Source organism: Emydura macquarii, unplaced genomic scaffold (genome assembly GCF_026122565.2).
Source record: "Emydura macquarii macquarii isolate MOO-44397 ecotype Brisbane River unplaced genomic scaffold, CSIRO-AGI_Emac_v2 contig_431, whole genome shotgun sequence".
Taxonomy (NCBI): Eukaryota; Metazoa; Chordata; order Testudines; family Chelidae; genus Emydura; species Emydura macquarii.
In genome coordinates, this window is record NW_027130568.1 from 11,765,063 (window position 1) to 11,792,931 (window position 27,869).

At 41.3% G+C, this 27,869-nt stretch overlaps 2 protein-coding genes across 2 annotated transcripts in view; both read right to left on the reverse strand.

The window, feature by feature from the left end:
* Positions 1-862: 862 nt before the first annotated feature.
* BLOC1S4 (biogenesis of lysosomal organelles complex 1 subunit 4) lies at positions 863-15,157 on the reverse strand. The gene is made up of 5 exons (XM_067537566.1): positions 14,872-15,157; positions 13,183-13,254; positions 10,506-10,607; positions 5,815-5,949; positions 863-1,703 (listed from the first exon to the last, which is right to left on the reverse strand). The coding sequence occupies exons 1-5, from the start codon at positions 15,076-15,078 to the stop codon at positions 1,602-1,604; spliced, it is 618 nt and encodes a 205-aa protein (XP_067393667.1). The 5' UTR covers positions 15,079-15,157; the 3' UTR covers positions 863-1,601.
* A 9,593-nt stretch (positions 15,158-24,750) lies between these two features.
* The window catches only part of PARD6G (par-6 family cell polarity regulator gamma), a 94,179-nt gene continuing 91,060 nt past the window's right edge, over positions 24,751-27,869 (reverse strand). Inside the window, exon 5 of the mRNA XM_067537567.1 lies at positions 24,751-27,683. Within this exon, the coding sequence (XP_067393668.1) occupies positions 26,824-27,683 (860 nt within the window). The 3' untranslated portion in view covers positions 24,751-26,823. The remainder of the gene's footprint in view (positions 27,684-27,869) is intronic.

Here is a 27,869-nt window from a genome sequence, read left to right on the forward strand (position 1 = left end):
ACACTTGCATAGCATTACACAAAGTCGTTGCCATCTGCACGTGAATCTGTTTGCTATGATGCGGTGTGCACATTTAATTGTGAGCACCGACCACAATCGCAGTTTGCTTTTGCTCTTATTACAACGGATCATTGGCTCTGTTTGAATCAGTCTTACTGGTTTTAATATTTAGTGAGTTGCATGATTTTTTTAATCGGTACATGTGTGGTGGTGCTAGAGTGTAAACTACTACAGCCACAAAGAAGGGGGACACGATCAAATAAGTTTGAGAACTGCTGCCCGAGAGAACCCTGTTGGGACTTAGATGTAAGTGAGGTCTCGCAGCAGTGAGCTTGCTGTGGGGCAGCCTGAGGACTTAAGTGGCTTTGCACATGCCCACCAACAGAAATATAGATGCCTAGATCCCCATAAGCATCTACACTGTTAGGTGGCAGCTGCATGGTGATTTTGAGAACATTGTGACACCTAGATGTTGGATGTAAGCACATAAAGAGGCAGCGTGGTACAAATATAATAATACAAATCCTATGTATACAAGTCACTAACCCACACTAGAACTTCACTTTAACCCAGCCATATGGGGGGTTAAAACCTCTGCTTTGTCTCATCTGAAAGACAGGACCTCCCATGACACAGTGGGGCATTATCAACTCAGAGAGAGGCATATCACCTGCTACATCACATACAACACGTAAGTTTTCTTGGATTTCTCCTATCCATATATCGAGGTCTCACCAGTTTAACTTTTGAGAACCAATGTGATTACAGCTCAAAGCCTTAATGGATATAAAATTCACAGAGAAGTACACAACAGACAATTTTTAAGCCTCATGTGATCACAAATCACAATCACACAGAAAAATCCATACAAATAAACTACTTCAACTTTAATTACATCCTTTTAATTACAAGAGCTTTGGTAATCATACATATATAATTTTGGCATTATTTACAAAAGTCATGATTTTAGACATGTATCAAATAGAACGTCCAAGTTTAGACTGTTACCCTTGAAACTCTACAGCGGTCATCATGTTCCTGTTCTCACTCTGTAGAGTTTGGTGAGGTTAGCAGTCAGAGCTCCACTGTTCTCTGAAGTATTTTTAATACAGTACATTTCTCCCGCAAATGTTGGAGAGCAGAACTTGAGCCATTCCTTGGGGACATTAGTGCATAGAGCTTTTGTCCTTATCTCAACTCTGTTGCCGTAGGGCTACTTAAAAAAATAGAAACCTTGTGGTATAGATGTTAACACTGGTAGCAACACAGAAGTGTTAAAAATTAAAAAAAAAAAAAAAAAATCCTATTTATCCATTTTCCTACTAGAGTGTATTTAAAGATGAAAAATCAATTGAAGGAGTGCCCTTACCAATTTCTCTCTCTCTCAACCTGAAAGTTTATAGCTTTGTTTTAGGAAGACTTCTGTAACCTATTATTATAAACACAAATAATTGAGGACTGCTTATAATACTGTCTGAAGACAGATAGTGGCACACAGTTAAGATGGCAATCTGCCATTGAGATGCATAGAAACGCAGCAACCGCTTTTGTTCACTTGTCATTCTCTCTTCTGGAAGATTCATGTCAACCCAAAAGCAAAATCATGAATAAGGCAGCTCATTGAGACATGGAAAGTAGTCTTCAGTCTTGAATAGGGCTGGAGGCTCATACAGGGTCTGATGTTGCCGGGAGGAAGATGATTTCTGTGATTAAGAAACATTTGATTTTATGTTTGCCTTTGCTTTACCACTTTTTGTTCAGTTATGTAATGAATTATCCTTGCATTAAGCATTAATCTCAAGCCTTTTATCTCTTCATAAATGACAAGAATTCCTTCATATACAGTGCATAGTTCATATAAAAATTGCTGCTTCTTTACATTGTTTCTATACTCAGTGTCTGGAAGCTCAAACACACACTTGCCAATGATACTGGCTAAATTATAAGATTGTCTTTAGTTAATGAAGTCACTATAATAAAATTATATGAGAAACTTGGTTATTTTATATTCCAGAAACATATTACCTCTCTCACTGAAGTATTTTAACTTCTTGATCAAGTATGTGAAACTTTAAACTTAAATTTTTTTTTAAGTATAATACCAAAGCACATAATTCAAGAAAAGCAGAAATAACCTGACATTAATAGACTAGAGCAACAATGCAATGCAATTAAAGGTAACCTATACATATTTTTGGAAAATATGAACTGTAATACAATGATGTACTGTATGCTCTATATATGAAGGATAGCGGCAAGACATTACTGTTCATTCACTTCTTTTACTGGCTTTAAGGCAGAACTCATGGTATGACAGCTGGTCTCAATGAAGCATCGAGCCAGCTCATATGTAGGCTTGGCAGAATACGATTTTTTAATTTCTACTATTATTTATTATTTTGGTGGAAATACCAATGTTTACTTTTAAGAACTTTTAAGGTATTTTTATCTATTTAAATTCACATTTGTGTGAAATTATGGAGTTTAAAAGTTTTTTCATCTTCATCTTTTTAATTTTCACAGTTGTAAGAAATTACGGGGGATACCAGACAATAATTATTTAATTACAGCAAAATGCTGAGATTAAAAAAGTAAAAGCTTTATAACCATTAAAACACAAACTGCCAACACCACATTCAAAATATACAAAGTAAATATCCTTAAGTCAAACTAAGTTCTCAAGCAGCATTTTTCATACTTTGCCTAAATTAAGATGATCATCAATGGAAATATTTGACAGTTTGTGTATGTACAGTGAAACCAATGTTTACTAACATTTACAGATAAAAATCAAATCCTTCCAAGCCTACTCATAAGGCTTCATGATTTATATTTCTCAGAGGTTAGAAGATTAAACTGCTTATTTCTTTTTTTTAAAAAGACCACACAGTGAAAAAAATATAATAAGTTTAATGACTTTTAGATTTGTATACTCACACAAATATGGAGCTCTGTTAAATATTGTCATAGTTAAAGTTAAAAAAAGTCAGTGCATGTACACAATAAGGATTTCCAAATGCTTAACTTCTTTCTAAATTATTTTTTTAAATGGTCAAAGTCAAAAACATGCTCTTTGTATACTCAGACTTAAACTTCAAAATGTTCTTAAAACATGGAAAAACATTTCTGCATATTTGGTAACTTAAATAGCAAGACAGAATTTAATGAAACTTTTGAAAAATTGGACTGGGCAACCTACATAATTTCATCTTAAATAATTGAAATAAATCCATCAACTAAACAGGGAGACTTCAGTATTTTCTTAAACATATTTATACTATTGTTATTGCAATGTACAAAACATTTGGCAAGAATATTGACCTAAAGTTCCATTTACAACAGGCAGTTTGACAATTTACTTTATTATACCTGTTGTAATCATTAGGATCTAGGATTTAGATTATTTTACCCTTTGCTTTCACATACTCATCACTTTCTCAATACTACTCCTTTGGGAATTAAACTGTCTTTCCTGGTCTTAGCTAGGAAGTGAACTTTAGTTGGAAAGTCTGAGGAAAGTCCCTTTTGAGACTTGGATTGTAAGAAAGTTGAACACAACTATAAACTGAAAGTTGATCATCAGCAACTCACAACATAAAAAGTAAAAAACCAGCAACTTGATATATGGTTTGCTCCTCTACCAGAAAATCTTTGCTAAATGTAGAAACATTTAAAGAGATACCATCAATTTAAAAATACCACTTCTGTCTGAAATAGGTTTTATCTAGTATTGTAAAAAGTAACAAGACAATTATAACTGAAAAATTCTAGAGAAGAGTCTCTTTCTACTTTGTGCAGATAGTATCTCCTGGTTGTATTGGTTTTTCCATACAGCAACATAGGAGAGAAAACATTTTGAAAATATGATTAAGATCACAAAAGTTGGCAGGAGAACTCATGAGCAGGCACAGTATCTGAAACTACCTTTTACTCTTCTTTTACATTGAGTGTCCCACTAAGTAAGTGAATAAGTATAATTACTTGAGAGTCTGCTCAGTGGGCATTTCAAATTTTAGCAGTGTGAAAAAGCCTGCCCCATCAGTAACATTTGGAGGGCAGGAGAAGTGTACATTTTCACTCGTTGGCATGATCAGTGTCCCAACAGTAGCAGAACTTCTAGGGCAGTCTTAAAATGAGACTATGAATACATCATTTCAGAATAACCAAAAACTTACTTCACATCAGGGACTGGTTAAAAAGCAAATCAATTAAAAAAACCCAAAAACCTAGCAAGAGAAAAAAACTGCAGTCAAAGAAGTTCAGCCCAAAAGGAAAAGTTTCCAAAAAATTGTTAGCAGGTGTAAAGAAGCTATAATTGAAGTCTTAAGATAACTAACTATTCCATTTGCTCCCAAATGTTTTCTGTAATATGTGAGTTATCATTTATGGCCTCAATCTACACTTAAGTACATGCTTAACTTTATGCAATGAGTAGTCTGCTGGAGAACTCTATGCATGAAACTACGTTTAGAAAAGAGTAGGTAAAAATGGCATCTTCGTACTTAAAAGATTTGCTCTCTATGTTTATGGCGACTGAAAATATTCATTCTGCTTTACATTCAGTTTAGTCCTACGGTGCCTGCACAGCTATGGTAGACAGACTTGGATTCTGGTTTAGCTTGTTCATCAACAGAATTATTAATTAATTTTCAACTACAGAATTTATTACTAGTGTACTAAATGTTCAAGTAGTGCATAATGTTCAAGCCAGAACATAATTCGATTTTTAGATACCAGAGTGTGGGTCTAATGCTGGCAGTTCAAACACAACCACTTTTTAACCAATGAACTCTTTAAAAAAAAAAAAAAAATTGATAGCCACAGACAATCAAGCCGTTTTACAGCACTGTCACTTTTATGAATAAACATTTGTAACCTTAATATTGTATAATTAAGCTTTTGCACTGAATGACTTGAGTAGCGGCACAAACAGAAGCATTTAAGGTTACATTTATGGCACCAAAAATACAGTGGGATCTTGATTCATGACTGGGGGTTCTAGGTGCTACTGTGGCTTAGAAACATGAACCCCAGATTGAATACAATGTTTTTTTTCTCCTAAAACTGCACAGTATTTTATCACTCATCTTACAAACAGTGAAAATGAGGCACTGGGTGGAAGTGAGAGCTACTCACTTTACTACTATTCTCTCACTTCACTGAAAGAATTTATTATCTTGGTTCCTCTGTTGTAAGATTATCCTTGTGCACCATACTCAGCTTGTGCCATGTGCAAAAACTTCAGATTTAAGCTCAAATATCCATAGACTTTAAGGCCAGAAGGGACCATGACGATCATCTAGTCTGATCTGCTGCACATCACAGGCCACAGAACCTCACCCACCCCCTTCTGCAAAAGGCCCATAAAAGTCTGGCTTGAGTTACTAAAGTCCTCAAATTCTGATTTAAAGATTTCAAGGTATGGAGAATCAACCATTTACTTGAGTTCAAACCAGCAAGTGACCCATGTCTCACGCTGCAGAGGAAAGTAAAAAATCCTCAGGGTCTCTGCCAGTCTGACCAGGGAGAAAACTCCTTCCCAACCCCAAATATGGCGGTCATTTGGACCCTGAATATATGGATGAGATCTACCAGCCAGACACTTGGGAAAGAATTCTCTGTAGTAACTCAGAGCCTTCCCATCTAGTGTCCCATCTCTGGCTGTTGGAGATATTTTCTACTAGCAATCAAAGATGGGCCTTGTGCCAGTGTAAGCACTCTCTTCATACCATCCCCAACTGTAGCCTCATTCAAAGCCTACCATTCTAGTGAGCACATTTTAAGTCACTCTCACATTGATAGAAACATACTTACATTAAGAAAGGATGGTACACTGATAGTGTGCAAGAATTTTTTAAAGGTGTTTGGAAAAGTTCCAAGGTCTGTTTCTGCCTTTGTGACCTGCTCCTCCAGTCCAGCCACATTATTTCCAACCATTTTTACAAAGGCCTAGTAGAAAACAAAACAAAGCTATCTTTATTCATCATTATGTAAGAGCATTTCCCAACAAGAGGTTCAGACTATGTAGAAACTAAAATATAATTGTCAGGTAACAATCCTAAAAACATAAAAATAGTATTTTTGTGCCTTCTCCATTGTTGAATTTGAGTCATAAATAACCCATTTGTGTAATGTTCTTTATGACTGGAAACTGATAATTTGGAAGTGTGAGCAGAGGAAGACAGGCCAGTTTTTTAAGAGAATATAGAAGAATATTAACATCTGGCAGGCTAATTTAATGTAGTGAGACAAGGAAGTGTGCATCTTTATTTAACCGAAAGTTGTTATTACATTTGTTTACATGAAGTGGGATTTTGTCCTGGGGAGCAGCGGTAAACAAAATTTTATTGTACTTTATTTTGTAACAAGGTCTTGAACTGTTTTGAATACTACTTGCTCTGGAATTCCTTCCGTACCCATGATTTTCTGTGGCTCTCACAGATGTGGACAAGAATTATAACTATCGGAAACCAAACAATGAATGTCTCTATCCCATTTGATGTTTAAAAAATGAGAAAAAACCCAAAGGCAGCTATTTTCAGTATGTTCAGTCACCAATTAAATTAAAATCTGTTACATTTTTAAGACAGATACTTACAGTCATATAACAGGACAGGCCATAACACTAAGTTTCACTGTCCTTTACCACTCTTGATTGTAGCTTCTAAAATCATAGCAGGTTGACAGAACTCTTGGTTTTCATTTTTTATGATAGTAAATGTTTAAGCCCCAACAAAGTACTTCATTTTCCCCATGTACAGAACTCAAACCCTACAAATGCAACTGAAGAGTGTGGTAAAAGCGTGTGGGCTCAGATGACCATGATTTGACACACAGATATTAAGAGCTCATCTACACCACAAGGTAATATTCTCAACAGAGGTGGGATTTCTAACGCACATTAATGTGCATTAATTGGTCTGTATAGACTCTGCTGGTGCACACGAAGGGCTTCCTTAATTTTAAAATTAATGTAGTGCGGTTTCAAACAGTGCTATGTTAAAGCACACCAGCATAGTCTACATAGGCCAATCATTGTTCAACACGTTAGTATGCTTTAGAAATTACGCCTCTCTGGGAGAGCTCATTACCCCAACATAGAGACAATCCTTGACTTGCCCAAGCTCACAAAGGAAGTGTATGGTAGAGCAAAAATTTGAATCCAGGTCTCTCAAGTGCCCTAACCCAGCCTTCCTCTGATACATTCTTGACATGAATGATTTAGGGTTGTCCCTGGCTTGCACTATAACTTGGAGCAGCCGAAAGTTCCAAGGGGTTTTTCTGGCAGCCAGTGACCACCAAGGCAGATAGAAATCCCAGCCATACCTGCTTTCTCTTAGAACACTCCTTTACCAAGGTGTGAGGCAGGAGGGGCGGGGAGGAGAGTGGCAGAGCTGGCTACACCAACTCTGTACCACTCAGACTCCTCCAAGCCAGAAGAATCCTCATGTAGGCATATGCACCTTAAAGAGAGATGTAGGCAGTGCGTATCCATTTTTTCTCCTACTGTACATAGTTACCAACGTCCACACCTGAGTGACACAGTGATACCGAACTAGCCCCCAGTGTAGACAGTGCTATGTCAACGGGAAGACTTCTCCTGGAAGGTGGGGTACCTACGCTGACAGGAGCTCTTCTGTTGGCATATATACCATCTTCACTTAGCACTATAGCAGCACAGCTGCACTACTGCAGCATTGTAAGTGTAGACAAGCCCTCCAGTCTCTTAAGTTACTTAGGCTGACCTATAGTGCCATATTTATAAAGCTTGACCTCAACGGTTAGATGTTTTTCCCGATTCTTTCGTTATATAGAAAAGCAGCCTTTGACTCAAAGTTTTTGACGTCGGCTCATGGATTCAGCACATTTATTTTTTCATAAGTTTAAACCTTAACATATTTTGTAATAAATTCAGATTTATTTTTAAAAAGGTTTATTTAAAAAAAAATACACTCTATAATTTAACGAACAAAATAAAAAACATTCTATTTAAATAAAATGCGATTAAAAAAAGTCTTTCATTCTGTTAATAGCACTCTAGTCCAGTGTTTCTCAATTGGGGTTCCGCGGGAACACTGTTAGGATTCCGCGAGAAAGTGACATTGCGCCGCCGAGAGCAGCTGTTCTCCGCGCCGCCGGAAAAGTGAAGATGTCCTGGATTTTTCGGCGGAGGGTATCAAGTATAAGTATAATTTCCCCGCGGAGCCTAAAGGGTTCCGTGGGGAAATTTAATTGAGAAACGCTGACCTAGTTGTTTGTATATAATTTGCTTATTTCGACTTTTTTTTTGGTCCCGTATGTAAAAATACTGTTAAGAGTTTGGGGGGTTCCGCAATTATTTATCGAGTTCAAAAGGGTTCCGTGGCCAAATTTAATTGAGAAACATTGCTCTAGTCTATTCTGCCTTTCACCATGCTGTGGCATTAATTTGTAAGGGGCCACAGCTTGTTTTACAAAGCAAGGTTTGCAGGCTTAAAAGCAGGGGAGAGGGTAAAGTCTTTGGTGTCAGTTTGACAGATCTGGACACAGGCTAAGATACTCACTACGTAAAAGGATAAATGGACACAAATCAGACATAAAAAATAACATCCATAAACCAGTCAGAGAACACTTCAAACTCCCAGGGCACTCTTTCGCTGACCTGAAAGTTGCTGTACTTCTCCAAAAAAAAACTTCAAAAACAGACTTGAAAGAGAAACTGCTGAGTCAGAAATCATCTGCAAACTTGACACATTCAAACTGGGTTTAAACAGGGATTTGGAATGGCTCTCTCCTTACAAGAAGTAATTTGCTCTGATGACCCATTTTCACCTCCTACTCAATGGTTGTCATCAAGCCTCAAGTACCTGGCTTCCCCATTGTTATCTATGCCCTTGGATATGTAAATGTTGCCTTCTATATATTTTCTATGTTTCCTATTTTGCTGTATCATTTCTACCAACTGAGGAAGTGAAGTGAGGCTCACGAAAGCTTATGCCTACTGAAATTAAAATCGTTAGTCTTTAACAGTGCTACAGAACTCAAGTTGTTTTTGCTGTATACAGACTAACACGGCTACCCTTCTGGAACTTGTTGCCTCATTGTTGAGCGCACACTAGGAAATTATTGTGTGTGCTTCCAGGGCAACAAGTGAATTGAACAGAGTTTGCAGCATTCTGTTCCTTCATGCCATCGCCATCTTGGATTTTATGTCAATATGATGACACTGAATAAAGTCAAAGGTAGTCTGAAACAAATGTGTACATACCCCCCTCTCTCCATTCATTTCAGTTTAGAATTGTCTTTTCAGGTTTTAAAACAAATCCATTGATTTATTTCAAGTTTCTTCACAATCCTGGGTTCCCTCTTTCCCCCTTCCCCTGCACGGATCTCAGAATGATGGTACAAGAGCATTCTAATCCACAGTTACTACTATCTGGAACTCTTCCTGTATCTCTCTATTTCAAACTCATTTCAGATCTTAGCTGTTAATATTTTCTTCATTGCCTAGACAGGTAACATTTTCAAAAGCACCTAAGCGATTTAGGTGCCTTTGTACCACTGACTTTCAATGAGATTTAGGAGACTAAGTACCTAAATCACTTGAAAATAGGATTTAGGAGCCTAGGCCATGCAGGTGGTTTTGAAAATGTTATCCTTAACCTCAATTTTGCTTTCATTCTACTATTTAGCTCTGAAATGTTTTGGGAGACCCTCTGTATGAAAGACGCTATCAAAAAGCATAAATTGTACTACTGATTTGAGAAAGCAGAAAAGATAGTTGTCGTGTTCTGAGCAGTGAGTATCAACATAAATGAAGATACTCTGTTCAAGAAACCTGGCGGTTTCAGAAAATGACAAAAAATCTCTTAATACAAGCTTAATGCGGGGAACTAAGATTTGGATGTTAGGTACCTCATAGTCTAGTCTGCAAAATTTCTCATTCTCTGAGATAAAACACTAAGTAAAATAAGTTATAATATTGCACAGAATACATATTAAATCTTCACATGCTCTATATTGGAATACTTCCATAATGAACCATACAGGTGCACGGTGCACTGATTTAATGTAGGAAATTGTTTTCTGGTCCATTTATTTCAACACCAGCTTGTTGAACTTAGTTGGCATTGTACTTGTCATTAATTTGCCAAGAAAATTGGTACCATTTTTGTTGGTCACAAGAAGTTGTGTATGCACTTTCTGTAGAGTTCTGGCATCCAGCAGTTAAACATTAGTGACTGGCACATACAGCCAATTAATATTGTAATGTTGGGTTACCACATCATTACATGTATCAGTTGACCATCTTTTGTGTGAAAACACTAGTGCACAGGCAAAAACAAAAAGGCACCTTGAGAAACTAGAAATACAAAAAAATTAAATGTTTGCTACATTCAGAATGGGAAAATTTTTGAAGCATCTCAAAGGGGTCTGCAACTCTAAGGAAAAAACATTAAAATATGCAGTTGCTACTGTCCCTTTAAGAAGAAGAATGTAAACAATGCTAACATCAAAGTACATACCTCTAGTTTGTCAATCTTTTTATAGATCTGTCTCATTTCTGTAGCTTTTGTGTGAATCTGAGGTACACTTTCATTGACTACTTGAGAGGACTCGCTTCGAATCTAAAAACAATCCAAACAAATTACAAAGTTAAGTGAATGACTAAATCTGTACAATAATTTTGGTATATTCCAATACTGAAGTTAGTGATATCTAGTTAAAGCCACTGGATCTTGAAGGCTGTAAACAAACCAGTGCTATTATTCTATCTGTTAACATAAGAAATGAGACTGGCATATGCTTGCATATGTATTTCCAAATGACACAGAGGACTGCCAATAATGAAAAACAGAAGCCAATATGTAATAAACAACAACAGTATAAAATAATAAAACCTTACACTTTCAACACTTCTGATTTAAAGATCACAAAACACTTTATAAAGGTTAACATTATCCCCATTTGACAGAAGGGAAAACAGAGACACAGAAAAATTATGACACCTACTCAAGGTCACAATGAGCCACTGCATTTCAAGAGCATGAGATTCAAGTGAATTTTTTACCATAGTTCCAAGCAATTTTAAGTTTTTCTAAGGTACCCATCACTATGACTCCTGCCATTCAGATAGATTTTCTTTCTTTCATTTATTTTATTAATAAGAGGTGCTATTTCTGGTAAGAAGTTTTTTGTCTTCTTTGACGTACTCCTTTCTCTCGCCCCTAAGCTCAACAACCAAACAACATCTTCTCCAAACAACTGAATATGCTATCAGGATTTATTTTTTTTTTAAATATGGGAGCAACATCTTATTGGAGTTAGCTTTCCTTGGAGAGGTACAATGTTGATTTCTAGCTCAGCCATGGTGGGAAGGGAGGATTGTGAGAGACAGAAATAGAGGAAAAGGGAGTGAGTTCTTACAAGGCTGGGTGGTTTCTGTGGGTGTTGGCTGGCAGCAGGATGGCGGCACAGCACTGAGTGTGCTGGGTAATGGTAACAGGTGTCCTAGGGGTGGCGACCCTACCAGCCTCCTCCTACCCATGATGCCCAAGGGAGCATGGGGTGGAGTTGGGCACCCTAGGGAATCAGACTAGCACACAGTGGCTACCCTGAGGAAACAAGAAAAAAGCTCTTAACCAGTCAGGGCCTTGTGCCCCCTGCTAATGCCAAGGGGCGGGGGAGGAGAGAGAGAGGGAGCAAGGAAAGGATTGGTGGCATGCGCCAGAATTTGAAAATCAATGTCTTATATGGTTTTGGCATACACTATCACTTCACACAAGTATAATCCCCATTATTTATATATCAATATCTGCTAATATCCAGTTATTAATTCTATGATCTTTTTATTGTTACATATTTAAAACTTTGCATCTTACTATTTTACTAACAAAATAAATAAATGAATAAATACAATTCAGGTTGCAAAAAAGTACTGCACTCTGTTTCAGTACTGTAAACACACAATGCAATCTTATGCTCTGAAATGAATTCTGCATCTGTCAGAAACCACAAAAAATTCGGTAATGGTTATTAGCCAAGATGGCTGGGAGGGCGGGGGGGAACCCTAAACTTCTGACAGCCAGAAGCCAGGCGTGGAAGACGTGGGTGAATCACTCCATAACTGTCCTATACACTCCTCCTGAAGTTCCGGTATGGGACACTGTCAGATACAGGATACTGGGCAAGATGGACCATGAATGGCAGCTCTTATGTTCTTAATGATATATTATGATCACTGAAATTATGAACAAGAGATTCAAGAGTGACTGAAGTCAAACAGGAATCCAAAAAAATGCGGCATTGTTAAATTAAAAGCACATCATCAGGTCAATAAGTGATGAACTAACTTCCCTTTGGAATAAGCAGTCTTAGATCATCAGCCAGTCACTTGCCCTGTGAAATTTTTCTTCTGGACAGGCAAATAAAATACTTTCCTTTGCAATTATTATATTAAAAGTGGATTACTAGATTTGTGCCTCAAAGCAGGTTAATTTTCATTAATATTTTTCAAGGCAGTCTTATATTAGAACTGAAAGAATTAAGAATAAAATCTAATTTACTTTTCACTATTTATGCTTTTTCCTATTTGCTTCTTTCTGAATGAAAACAGGCTTCTAAATCTCACTTTTGTCAATGGTCAAATTGCAGTGAATTTCATGTTACGGTTCTCATGCACTAGCCTAATATTGTAACATTTAGGTTGCAAAGACTACATGGGGCATGTTGGTATTTATAAGTCCACCCATTATAATTCAAAGAAACACTTGTATTAGTTTTAGGTTTTTAAAAACTTATTTTTATTAAACTTATGAGCCAAATATGACTTAGAAGTGTCGCTTCAAATATCAGTCACTGTATTGGCTAATATTTTCATAAAGGAAACTTGAGGTACATGCTCAAATATACATGAGTAGTTACAAACCTACATTTGGGCATACATCTCACCACTGAATGCAAATGGCATAATTTATGGGTAAACATGCACAGTAACTGTGCGCATACTTAGGCCTCTAATTTAAAAAAAAAAAAAAAAAAAAAAAAAAAAGGCCCTTAATGTTAATCATATCTTGATTAAACCCCTAAGGGGGGGGGGGGGGAGAAAGGAGAAGAGACGGACAAAACCCCCAAACCACCCAACTTTTTCAGCCAAAAAAATAGGCAGTAGCCATATAGGAAGTTATAAAGATCAATACATACCATGTCTAACATCCCCACAAATTCATCAACCCTGGTCAGCAAATCTTCTAGACTCTTGTCTAAACTTTCTATCTGTAAAAAATATATTCAGGTAATAAAAAAATATATGATAGCAGCACAAGTCAACTCATAACTCAATTAAAATACCTATTTAGTGACAATTCCACTATTTTGCCATTTCTTAGCAACTACCTCTATACGCAAATAGCTAGTTACAAACTCTGTATGTTAGATATACTTTATGCATGAATAGATCTATGTAGCATATGTTGGTATAATGATTTCTCTCTCTCATAGGAATATCCTATCATGAGTATCCTAATGATAAAATCACCTTGAAATCTAAGTTTTAAAAACTGAATAAAAGAGTAATATAAGGTCCCAAAAATGGAAATTTTTCAAATCACATTTTGCTGGTATTTTAAATGTTCTTCCTTCCCCTCTTAACATGTGAAAGACCAACACAAAGAAAATTGACTAACAATCTGGGAGAAACAGTAAAATTGGTGAGAAAGTGTAATCAAACATTCAAAGTGACAACAGAAAAAATAACATTTTCCTTTCTAGTCTCTTGGTTACTGAGATCTGAAACACTGATTGTGAGGGTAGCAATTTAAAGGTCTAGTGACAGTAACGGATTAGAAGCGCTGATGTACCTTCAAAGCCAGTGCTTGCTGGTTCTTTTCTTAATCTAGATTTTAAACTATCTGCGAGACAGAGACCACATCTTTACACGTACTTTCTATTTACAGTAGAACATCAAATTTAGTTAGACAGTTAGACGAGCCATTTTACCAGATGGAAAAGCAGAAATAATCACACCATGAAAGTGATGTTGATGAAGAACAAGGCAACATCCCTTGACATGCTGATGCTTGCCAGGCAGTGGAAATCCCTTTACAGTGCTTCGAAGGACAGCAAAACCCTGGCACCGTGCACCACGCTGCAGTGCATGGACCCGACCCACCGTGATTCTGAGACGTTCCATGTTACGAACCCCTCCTCAGTCTCCAAACAGTTTTAAAACCAGGGGCTCTGCTGGACTTCCCGGGGGCCTGCCTGCAGCGCTGGCACAAGGGGCCCAACAGCAAGTAACCACTGCCTTTAGATTTTCTATCTAAAATTTGTTTGGATCAACCCCTCCCCTGTCTTCTTTTCCCTCGGAGACGCGTCCTGGCCAGGCCCAGCTTCAGCCCAAATGCGTGTTTCCCCCACAAAACAAAGCGATTTTTTAAAAAGTGAAAGGAGGAGGGAAGGGGGGAGAAAACCACCTCTCCGTAAAACTTCAGGACTTTCGTTTTCCAACAACGAGAAACGCCCCCCGCCCCGTTAAACTCCTGCTGGGGCAGCCACCCCGTGGGAAAGCTCGGCCGGCGGGAGACCAGCCCACGGGGCCCCGGGGATGGGGGCGAATCCCTCCCCAGGCAACGGGCCCGGTCAGGGGGCAGCAGACCAACCCCGGGCGAGAGCTCCATGCGCCCCCGCGGAGTGGGGAGGAGGGGGAAGCGTCCGGCCCAGGTCCCGGTCGGGCCCCGCAGCGCAGCCACGGGAGGCCTCAGGCCCGCACGCGCGGCTCCCTCGCAGCCCAGCCTGACAGCCCCCAGCGCGGCCCCCGTAGCGCGCGCAGGCCCCGTCGGCACGGGCGCGCAGAGGGCAAACCGCGCCCCAGCCCGCTCCCTTGGCGGTTACCTGCGCGCAGAAGTCGAGCCCGGCCGGGAGCAGGTAGGCGGAGTAGGCGGCGGCGGCGCGGCTGAGGAGCTGCAGCTCCGGGGGGTCACCCTCCTCCTCCCCGAGGCCCGAGGCGCTGCTGGGGCTCTGCGAGACGTTGCCGCTGTCCCCGCTCAGCCAAGCACCCGGCGGCTCCGCCACCTCCTCCTCCTCCTCCCGCTGCTCCATGTCACCGCCGCCGGGCCCCCGCCCGTTGTCGGTCGGCGCGCGGCTGCGGAGCCGAACGGCTCCGTCCTGTCAGGTCACGTGGGGAGGGGGCGGGGTCCCCCGCGCGCAAACGGCCTCGCGACAGAACTGCAGCCCCGCCGGGCACAAGCGCAAGGGGCGGAGCCTGCGCTGCGCATGCGGCTTTATCGCGTGGACCACAGCAGGGGGCCGGCTCACGCCGTCACGCGCCAACCAGGAGGTGCAGGCGGTTGGGTCGGTAGCGGTGCCCGCCTGGCGCGTGGGACGGGGCACGCGACGCCATGGCTGCAGCGGAGCGTGGCCAGGGGAGGGTCCTTCCTTTCTCCCCCGTGCAACCAGAGCCCGCCTCTCCCCTCCCCGAGCAAAACCCAGCAAACCTGGGGACAGCAGGACCAGGTCTAGTAGCACGTGCTGGGTGTCTAGGCCCTGCTCCCCGAGGCCTGCTGCTGTCTGTCTAGTGCCTTGTGTGGTTAGAGGGATAGGAGGACAGGGAGGGTGGGGGTAGGTGGTGCCGGTTTTTCTCCCCCCCTCCCCCAACTTGACAGAGAAGTGCTGTGCAGGCACTAGGGCTAGCTGCAAACGCAGGAGATAGGACCATTTAGATAAGTAGTTCAGCTTGTAATTCACAGCTGTGTTAAATAGGTGGAAGCAAACTGGTAACTGTAAGGAATGGCTACAGCCCATCAGACCAGTTACCTGCTTTATCCTACCTTCACAGCACCTGCTTTGTAAGCAGCCAGAAACAACCGTGCAGTAGCCCTTTAGAAAAGCAGCTTCCAGCCCACAGTACTACAAAGTTGAGGGAATCACACATCTACTCCAAAATTTGCCTTCCAGGAAGATAAGCACCTCCCTACAGCAAAGCAACACCACTACAGCTCCCTACACTGCAGTGCCATGGCTGATTGATGTAGCACAACACAATGAGAATGTAAACTGAGACCCATATTGAGGCTAATGGTCCTCGAGTAGATGTACCACAATTCCCCTGACCCTCCGACAGCAACTACATTCACAGTTTTGAATTCCAGAAGTCAGGTGTCACAGCCTACCCCTTTATAGACCCCTATGTATCTTTGAAATGGCTTCTCCTGATTGCCCACTTTGCCAAGCACACATACACCTCACCTTTGTTGTTGGCACCTGACCATCCAACCCTGCTAGCTTTATGAACACAGAGCTATCCGCTATGCTCCTGGCTGGGGCAGGCCAGTAGTATTGAATTGCCTAGTCCTGTAGGTAGAAAAGATTGCAAGCACAGTTAGACACAAACATCAACATCTATAAGCAAATTGCATGACGGGGATGCTGGCAAAGGGGTAATACAGGGATCAGCAGCAGTGCCATATGAAATCACACAAACTATGCCAGACATGAGACTCAGTGAGGAAAACAAGAAATCTGGTGCTATCCTGCTTCTTTTACAACAAACTGCAGGTCATATATGGCAAGTATCCCATCTGTATGCGACTGGAAGCTTAACAGGAACTGGAGGCAGAGACCCCTACTATAAACAGCAAGAAGGGAGAAGTGGGGGCATAATATGGCAGGGGACTCAAAACATGCCACAAGTCAAGAGCTGTTTGAAATGCCTGATTAAACCCAGTTTTACCAGATAAGTCCACTAATGAAGGGAAGCAAGCTCAGGTAAGTTTGTACAGGAATTACTCCTTCTAGTAATTTCCCCCCCAGTTTTGTTGCCTGAAACCTTATCACCCCCCACCCTTGTCCTTTGCCATTTCAAAAGGGTATCCATTCAACCTACAACTTCAGAGACCAAAAGCATTGACTTTTCATTGATTACTTTACTGATGTTAAAAAAAATATAGTTAGAGAATACATTAAAAAAATAGTATGTCAGTCTGCCTGCCCAGTCCATGCCAGGTCAGTGTCCTGTGTTCTGCCAGAGGTAGGAAAAAAGGAGGTAGAAGTTGGTATCCCCTTAGTTCTTTGGTTTGCTTATCTAGGCAGAGACACACACAGAGAGTACTTAATAGGGATGTCCCTTTTGTCCTCAAAAAGATCTTGATGAAACTTCCATGGAGATATTTTGCAATCCTCTTCCAAACATTTTAGGGATGGCAGCCTTGTTCCCCTCCCACCCCCACTCTGATGAGTTCAGATGGGATCACTGCAGTAAATAGGCTAGCAGCATAGGGGCCAGGGCAGCTTTGGACCACCACTAGCAGCCGCGCTTTTGATGCCTTTGTCATCCTTATCTGAGTAGCCCACGTTATCAGTGAAGCATTCCTAGTGATCCACCCGTGCTTTCATAATCGTGGAAAAATATCCCTTTCTGTTGATGTACTCAGTGACAAGATGGGATGGTGCTAGAACAGGGCTGTGTGCGCGCTGTCTATTGCTCCAGCACAGCTAGGGGCCTCTGTGGCTACAAACACATGCACAATTTCATGCACATTTCCAAGAGTCACAATCCTCGGCAGCAGCAGATGATTCATGGCTGTACACACTTACAGGACAATAGCCCCCACTGTGGATTTTCCATCTTCAAACTGATTGCCTGCTGATCAGTAGCAATCCTGCATTGCAAGCTTCCAAAGCATGAGCACCACCTATTTCTCTGCTGTCAGTACAACTCTCACCACACAGATCCAGGAATAGGTCTTTCACATCCAAAAATTCTACAGCTTCAGCTCATTATCCCAAACCTGCATGAAGAGGATATCTCACCAATCAGTGCTCATTTCTCAGGCCCAGAAGCAGCAACTCACCGTGTGGAGCAGCTCCGTAAACGGCAGCCTAGCATTTTTTGTCATATCTATCAGCATCCAGTTATTGTGCTGGAACATCATCTTCCTCCCATTGTAATAGTACATATTCCAGTTCTGCAAATACATGAGAATCATGCATCCTGTATTAGCAAAACTCATGAGAATTGCACTGAGCTATTTAGGGTCCATGCTTCTGCTGGAGAGATGGAGACCAAAAAGTGGTGCTTAGGACTGGGAGAGTTTTAAAAAAATAGCACCAAAATTATGGGACAGAATAGGTATTATGGGATGGAGGAAATAGCATGGTGCAAACTTCACCCCTAGCTCCCAGAAGTCCCTGAGTGAACCAGGGGCATCCCAAAAAGCACTGCAAAAATGTCCCACAAGGCATTGAAACAGACAGCATCATGGGCCACACTGGGATACTTGCACATTGTGCACCACGTTTTATGTTGACAACCACTCATGAGGAGGATGCACAGCACTGATGCAAGCATGCAAGGCGGGGGATGCACACAAGTGACACTCTATATTCGGTGCCTATACACTAATGTAACTTGCATTGCTTGAACTTTGTTGTTTAGACATGGCCTTAGTTAAGGGACTCTAGCTATAAACGGACACCACGTTATGCTCCATCTCAGGCTAAGGTGGTTGAAAAAGTAACAGGGTTTCAGTCTAACACTGTCCTATATACCCTCGGTATGGGGCATGAGGTCACGTGCAAACCAAACGGGCAGTGCTACAAAAAGTCTCCAATCAAAGATGCATGCACACCTGACGTGGAGCTCTCACAGGGACAATAGAAATCTCTTTCTAGCCCAGATAGAGCTTTACTTATGGTTTGACATGATATATATAGAATGGTTTTTAAAAAAAATAATTTTTTTATATATCAATTTTAAAAAAAAAAAACATCTAATGCAAGCATGGATGTTCTAATTACTCATAAGTGCCTGATTCTATTTTGAATCCTACTGAACACTTTGCCTCAGTAATATTTTCAAGCAGTGGGTTCCACACAATGTATATGTTGTGTAGAAAGGTATTTCCTTGTTGTGATTTTAAATCTTGCCAAATTAATGTTGTGCTTGTCTTATGACAAATGGTAAATAGGAGCAATCCATTTGCCTGCTGTGTATGAGTCATTAATTTGTGTGCCTCACTCAACCCTCTCTCATATCTTCTCTAATTTCAGTCAGTCCTATGCCAAATCATCTTCATTGTTTATCTGTCTTCCTTCTCTTTTTGCAATACTCCTTTTTGAGACAGCAGTATCACAGCTGAAACCCAGCATGGATGGTGAGGGTACTGCACTGATTCATTTATATATAAACAACAATATAGAGCATTGTTTTCCATTCCATATGCATGCTAATGTTTTGCAAAATAAAAGTACTGGCCTTTGCGTTAAGGTCTAAGGAAGCTTTTGCTCCTACTCCACTTTAGATTCTCCAGCAAAAGAAAGGGAAGGCAAACTGTCCTATAATCAAGTACATTTTTAAAGTACCTGAAACTTTTATGCATCACCACATAAAAGCAAAACAAAGCATACAAAATCAATTCTACATATTCTATCAGACTTTTTCCTCCTCACCCCACATCTTCTCAAACAGTATTCTTTCTAGATGGAAAAAAATTAGATAATTGTGCCCAGTAAAGTGATTTACCTCAGGCCAAAAAGGAAGATTGAGCAACTTGGTTATTAAAATAAACACTTTCAAATTGGAAATTAAGATAAAAGGATGGGAACACACCATTGTTGATGGCTGATGATTCAGTCAGAATCCAGTAATATGCATATGCAATATAGTTAATTTTAACAGATATCAGTTACTTTGAATACCAAGAACAAGGGCAACAGTAGAAATGTCCTGATGTCAGACATTTCAGCCAATCATAGCTAGGATCTTTTAATTTAAAACCTTGTTTGGAGAGGAGTTAAAAGGTTTAAAATATCTCACATCCTTACCTTGTTTGCTCAGTTCACCAGGCAAAAAGATGATTTTTCTGTCACCTTTAACTCAGCTTAAATATGTGAAAAGCAAGCGATATTGTTTCTGCCTCTTCAGTCAGCATCAGTTTTACAGATCATCAATTATAACTTAACTGGCAGTTCTACTGAGGACCAATGAAGCAGTTAATTGAGGTAGCTCTTGCATATCCATACAATCTCCACTAACAGAAGTAAAAATTGTTTCAGTTAATTAAGGAAATACCTTGAAGACAGGGTGCAGATATGCAAAGTAACATGCTATTTTTACATAGCCATACACTAAATTCTCAGTGGCTATCAAACTGAGAAGCCTCCAACTGTCTAGCCTCACCCTGTAGCCATCAATCTCATGCAGTACCCCAGACACAGATATTTCCATCGTGTCCTCAACAATTGATATGCTATCACAAAACTATCCATGGAAAGATCTACAAAAGTCTCACTCAGTAGCTGTTAGAATTAAACATTTTATTAGAAAATGTTTAAGCAAAAAACAAAAAAGCAACGGTCAGGGTTTACAAGGCACAGTAATACAATATCCAGGGATGGTATGCAGGGGGGTTGGGGGGTGATTGGGGATCAGGGAGTGGCAGCAGCATGATGAGCTGTGGCCCCGTAGGAGGGGCTGGAAGTGTGGGACTTGAGGGTTGCAGGAGGTATGGGGGGAGAAGGGGACGCTATCCAGCATGGGGGGAGGGTCCCTGGGAGGCATTTGCCAAGGAAGGCAAGCGAGTCCATGTGTGGGAGTGGAGGTCTGGGGAGTACAATGGTGTGCAGGGAGATATATGGGGAGGGGGGGATGCTGTCCATCGTGTGGGGAGGATCCCTGGGAGGTATTTGCCAAGGGGAGCAAGTGAGTCCATGCATGGGGGTGGGAGTATGGGTCTGGGGAGGACAGTGGTGGGGTGGGCTGCAGTATCCCGGATGGGAGGTGATGGTGTTAGGTTTAAGGTTTACAAGGAGATACATGGACATGAGGGAGCATTTCAATGTATAGGGGAAGCATTGGGGGCATGTTTTAATAGAAAGAGTATATAGGTCTATACGGGGTGAAATGTCTCATTAGTCCAGTGTCCCTCACAGTCGATTGGCGGGTCAGTCCCATCTTCTCCTGCGGTGGTCTTCGCGGCATCTGTTGTTGCGCCCACCGTGACCTCCAATGGCGTGTCCACCGCAACCTCTGGTGGCGCGCCCCTTGACGAGGCCGCTCGGGTCGGTGGAGTCAGCAGGACCGGCTGGTTCCAGGGGGGGCTCTCTGTCCCGCTCCTCCTGGTATTGCCGGTGTCCAGTGATATGTTCGACATATATATCCCTTGACCACCAGATGGCGTCTGACACCATGAGGCGTCTCGTGAGTTGGGCGTAGCGCCGACCCACACCGCAGGCCCAGAGCACGGGCTCGTTGCAGGGGTCACAGGCGCCCAGGGCCCCAACGATCAAAGCGTGGATCTGGACCTCGTAGCCCTGAGCCCTCAGGGTGTCGGCCAAGGGGGAATATTTCTCCTCCTTGCGGGCTCGGGCAGTGTGGAGGGCCAGGCTCGAAGGGGACCGTGACATCCACCATGACGATCTTCTTGTGATCCTCGTCGGTGATGACGACGTCGGGTCTCAGCTGGTTGTCGGTCTCGGGGATGGCGGAGTTGGCGGTCAAAAAAAGAACCTATTGAAAAGATGGCTGTGAGATTAGTAAAGAAGAGAATCTTCCCTGGCACTAGAATTAAAAATTCTCCCCAGTAGGACATACTATTAAGGTCAAGCCAAACCTGTCTACCATCCACTGACTGAGAGGCTGGTCTTGGCAACGAGGTCCGTGGCGGCGGCCGCCGAAGGGGGCAGATCTCCTCATGGAGCCCATGCTGCACAATCCCCATCTTGGTGTGCAAGTGACAGAGTCCCCCTTGGTGCACCAGGGGTCGGTCCTGGCAGGAGTCACCAAGATTGGAGACCTCCTGGACTACGACCAGGAGGACTGGGTGAATCCCCAACTGCTGAATCAGCACATGTGGCTCTTCACCATTCAAACCTCCCCAGTGTGTACTTCAGGAGGAGAGAGCAGCCTTGTTGCCTGCCTCTCGGATCTACCTCAAGTGGGTCCTGCGGGAGGGTGCTTCGCACCTGCCCCTCACACCAGGCCCTCCAGATCTTTTCATTGGGCCCCTGTCCTGCAAGCCCTTCTGGCCACCCCCTTCTTGCAGCCAGCTCAGCCTGTGTGATCTGCAGCCGGTTTGTTTCTGAACCACACCAAGGGCAACTCCATACGTGCTTGTGCGCCACACTCCCTTTCTTCACCCTCGTGTCCTGCCCTGATACTAAGTGGTGGGACCTTTTGCCATCTGTTGAGGATGAGTTCTGGTGGGCCAATCTATATCCACCATGGTTCCACGGCCCACCAGGAACATTAGCTGGCAGCTCCTTCATGGGCATGTACCTGGCACGGTTTACCCCGTCCTGACACCTGTCCCTTCTGTGGCGTGAAAGAGACCCTGGTGCACATATATCTGGAATGCGTCAATTTGCAGCCCCTCTTCTTGCTTCTCTAGAACCTTCTCCTGAGGTTCTGGCTGCATTTCTTCCCACACCTCCTATTGTATGCACACCCCATCCATGGCCCCACAAAGTCACGGGACCTCCTTGTCAATCTCCTCCTAGCCTTGGCCAAGGTGGCCATCTACAACACCAGGGAGAGGATGTTGGCTGAGGAGGTGCTCTGCGACTGTGAGCCCTACTTCTGTTCCTCCATCTGCTCACGCCGCTGAGCAGAGTTCCTCTGGGTTGCGTCCGCTGGCTCCTTAGATACTTTTGTGGAGTAGTGGGCACTGTCTGTGGGTTCTCTGCTTAGTGTCCCCTTCAGGTTCCCTCCGTTTAATCCTTCAACCTTCATGCCTGTTCCTGTTCTCTCATTTGTTGTCCCCTGCATTCAGTTGAGTCCTGGGTTCAAGTAGCTCCTCCCCTTTGGCTGGGTGGGGAGGGGCTTTTAGTCACCCACATCCCAGAACCTAAATAGGATCCACTGACTGGGCCAATATTACCTGAGTTTTCCTTAAAGGTCTCCCATTAAAGTAGCAACTAAGCTCAGGTTTTCTTAAAGGGATAGCCTCAATTTAAAGAGACTTGTCTACAATTGTTACAATTAACACCTAAGACTTACATAATAGAAAGGTAAGTATTTTTTCCAGTTTGTTTACATAGGACATTTGTTAGCACTTTACATATAGTCAGTTTCAGACTTTTTAATTTGTGTGCATCTCTCCCAGAGCAACGGGAAGAGAAAAACTATTTTAAAAATAGGAGACCATGACAAATTACAGAAATTGGTGGTGGGGTGGAACTCTGAACAGTAGTACCTGAAACTACTTTTAATTCCTTTTTTGAAATGATTTCATGCTGATGGTATTCCTCAACTGTATCTGTTCTCAGCCCAAAATGGAAATGACTGATTCAGCTCCTAGAACATTAATTTTATCCTGTAATGAGGTAACATTGGCAATGTCTTTCCTTGTGAGAACTATGTACTGCCTTCAACTAAGTTCATATGATTTTCTAACTGAGAAAATCTGTCTTCTTGTATATCCAATTTTGCAGATGCTTCCTTGAAGGAGGATTTAGTTATCTTTGCTGCCTCAGTCACTCTTATTGTTAAATACTTTCATTTTAGAGGTAATAGAATCCTTTTATGCTGGAAGACCACTTGAAGAGTTTAGATTGAAACACACAGTCTTGGCCTGTCTGCTTTCTCCAGTTGCAGCAGTTTTTTCTGGAATCAGAACCATAACAACTCATTCATATTGAAGGAGACTGTACACTCAAGGTTTAGAGCAAATTGGGTACGATTAGGCACCTGTCCCTGAATGATGATAAAGTCTTGGATTAAAGTCCCATCTACACTAAAAATGCAAGGGTTTTGATCAAGTCAGAGGACAGCCATGTAACAACTGGTGCCAAGTGAAGCACAGACCTGTAGATACCTTAAAACTCTTGCTTTATTCCAGGAAGTATCATTCATCTCATTGAGGTGTTTGCTTGAATGCCTGATGACAATTTATATATCAATTGCTGCTGAGATGCCATTTTAACAGAAGTCTGCAGTTGTAGTTGGACTTTTATTTAAAGTTCCTTCACTCCTCCCACTCAACCTGATAATTGCTGAATGGAAATGTGACTAGAGTTCCTGATGAAAGATTTTATCCAGTATACATTTTAACAAACAAATAATTGAGAGATATTTACCCTTTATTTAATATTTTGTAGACAGTGTAGTGAACTTTATTTAGAGCATCAGCTACCCTTGACAAAGTAGTGTTTTACTCAGAGGGGCTCCAATACTTGTCTTCAGATGTTTCTCCAAATGCACTTTATTTGTACTTATGTCGTGGTCTAAACCATAGGATCATATAAGTAAGTGTTTTAGGTGTTTTCTGGGAAGTCAAAGTGACCCTATCTCCCTAGAGAAAACATGTGAATTGAAAACAGACTTATGGAGGACAGAGCACACAACTTCCCTTCCAGGGGAATCAGAACAGCAACAACTGCACCCCTTAATAAAGATAATCTATGAGGAAAAACCCAACCCAACAGAAATCAAAACAGTCTGCTGTGTCCACATGAGTACAGAGAGCAATTCCACCGAGGAACAGAGAAACAAACATGCCCCCAGACACAGGAAAAGTGTGATCAGAAACTAGAGTCCGCTGTTTTGACATGACTGAAGAGTCAGATTTTCTACTGAAAGATATAGTAAGGGGTAGGAAATAAGGGTGTAGTGCAAGTTACAAGAGTGCCAGCATCAGCTTTGATGTCATTTAAATTAAAAACCACCCAGAAAGCTATCTATGACTAGTCACATTGCTTAGCCTGTTATTATTCACTGGTGAAAATAAAACTTTCAGCCAGACAGAAACCCTCTTACTCATAAAAGCACAATATACCTTTAAATAAAACTACTTTTATTGATAAGCTGGTCTGTGACTGAAGCACACAATGGTACAGTGAGAAACTGTCTACTCTACTGCACCAATATCCATCAGCTAAAAAATGACTACTTTTGGCAGAATACAAATAAAGTCATTGCAAGAGATTGTCATCACAGGTCATTGTGCCATTCTTGCTGGCCTCAGCAAAATATGTACAGCTCTCTACAACTGATATACCTAGGACAGATTTAATTGGCACAGCAAACAGGAGAGAACGTTTAAAAAATATTAAAGAAGCTTTAAAGTTTAAATTATCGAAAAGATTACAGATTTAATTCAACCTCCCCAAGCATCTCTGCAGTGAACAGTGTGACATTGTGTTAATAAAGTAACGGTTGGTCATTTGCATTTTTAAAAATTAGAGTGAGAAGGAATCCACGTACACCCTTCTCTAAGTCCAAAACTGCACCTTGTTAAAACCTAAGTGGTCCAAGTTTTCAAACCCAGTGCAATATTAAAGAAATGCCCGTTCCACCACATTAAAAAAACCAGAAAAGCTTTAATACACAATACACTACAAGATTTTAAAAAAAGAAAATGACACAGCTAAAAGTAGAAAAATACATTGTAAGACAATTATATTTGTTCCTTAAACTGCTGAAGATATTACAAAATGTTTTAGATTAAACCATTTTCAATAAGTTGTGGCATTTTCTGGAGATAAGAAACAAACAGAATTGGGAGCAAAGTTGTTTCCTTCTGGGTTATAAATCCAGGTATTGACTCCAAGTTAGTAGCTAACCAGTATCTGACAAAGACTTTGTAATCCAAAACATACATTATATTTTAATTTCCTAAACAGCTTTACCCTAGACATGGTAAATCCCTCTCTGACGCATCAGTGTCTGAAATATTGAGCAAGTTGTTCAGAGATTGACTTTCTAGCTTGTCAGCATCCTTCGAACAGTGTACTGTAGACGACCAGCCTTTTGTAGCTAAAGTTTTTGCGGATTCAAGTTGCCTCTAAAACACAGAAAAAAGCTCTTTCCATCAGTCATGTGGTCTAAGACATGGTGGTAAAATGTGTTTAAGTAATTCATATTTTGTGTGTCCTTCTGGCTTATGTTCTCAAAATTCATACTCATCATGTTACCAAGAGATAAAGATGATGAAAACCATAGTCACTAAAATTGGTAATTTTCTTGTCTAATAAATATTTTAAAAAATAATGTGCTTTTCACTTGATGGTGCTGGAGTCAGTTAAAACCCCTCTAGGAATCTTTTTTTTTTTTTTCCCCCTCTTTCATATACAACAAAAATTTTGTAACTCAGACAAGTACCGCCACTGACCAACAGGTGGTGCTGGTCCAAAAGGAATAATGGCATCAACATCCTCCTCTATCCCTCTCACTTAGACTTTTTAAAAAAACAAACCCAAAACAGTATCTATCACTCTCTCTCATTTCATTTGGTCAAAGTTTTGTTTGGAAAGTGTAAATGCAGCATTTCCCAAACATTGCTGCCACCAGAATGGGATACTGCTACTTTATATACAGCTTGTCCAAATTAGATATAACATGGCAAATAATATGGGTAAACGAGATAAAGGAAGACTGGTATGTCATAATAGGAGGACTGATCAGTTGCACATGAAACTTAATATTTTAAGATAAAACAATTGTGTTTCTCTGATCAATTTAGAAAGACCCCACTCCAAACTGACATGTTTGTTACTTGTCTCAAAAATCCATGGAAACACACATAAATAGCCCTGCCATTTCCTAGCCAATGAGATTTTTTCCTGACGTTTGTGTCATCTAAAAATAATTGCAGATTTGGCGCTTCCATTTGCTTTCTCATTTTACAACTGGGACATAAACCATATATTTACACTATTTTTCAGAATTTGCAATAAGTAACAGTTTTATATCTAATCCCAAAACCATGTTTCCTAGAAAGTAAAATTTTTCACACCCATGGGGTCTATACGAATGTAGGTTCACTTTTGTTCTGTGCGTCAGGGGTTATAAGAGTCCAATTTGTTCCAATTGGCACTTAAGACTGAAAACACTCAGCACAGGAACCACCACTAAAGTGTAATCACGGTTCCATCCTCTTCAATGCCTCCTCTGGGGATAACCAAACTATGTCGGGGATCAGTTTTTAAGGAACTTAGTATTTTGTGGATGTTGCCATTGCTTTCTCGGCCAGAGTTATTGTTGACAACCAGGTCCCTCTGAAGTCTGTGGCTAAGACTGCTGCCATTGATTCGGGAGAGGCTACTAGAGGGGAAGCTGTGAGATTTGGGAATGTGCTGTGGGTCCAGACCACCTTCAATGACAATGTCAGCCTCCTCATCACTCTCCATCTCATCAGGGTGGAAGTTTTGCAGCACATGGGAGGAAGGCAAGCTGTGGTGACTAGCTGCGCTATCTGTAGACTGGCCTGAACTGCCAGACATCCTACTGCTTCGGATAATATTATTCCTTTGGTTTGCTGGCTTGACAGTGATAATAAGATTGTGGCTATTGGCGATCATCATGTCCGTTACTTGGTCAAGAGTTTTCCCAGCTACTTCAATGCCATTAACTTCCAGAACCTCATCATTAACAGCCAACAATCCTGTGCTCTCAGCTAAGCCGCCAGGAACCATACGAGAGATGAAAATACCAGGTACTTTTTCCAGTCCATGAGGAGTTACTCTCACACTGGTCCCATCACGGATGTAAAATCCTAATGGCTTTTCGCACCCGTGTCGATAGAGCCTCACTCTTCTGTGTGTTTCGGGAAGAATGTCCACGTCAATGATGGAAGACACTGGTCTAAAATCGTGAGGCATGCTAATATTAATGTGGGGACGCCTGCGAAGATTGTCATTACGGAGGGTCACCAGAGCCTTCTTTTTCCTGGTTAGTGTGTTGGTCCCAAAGTTACTGTAGTCCACTTCATCTGGAAAAAAGAGACGATACGGTTATATCTCAATTTTATGGATTATAAATCAATTTGGAGGGTGGCATTTTCAATAAGCAAATCTGGTTCAATGACATGTCACTCCCAATATATGAACGCCAATGAAGTCCACTGCTTACCCAAAAACCTCATTTAATTTCACGTCTGTTACCATTTCACTCAGAC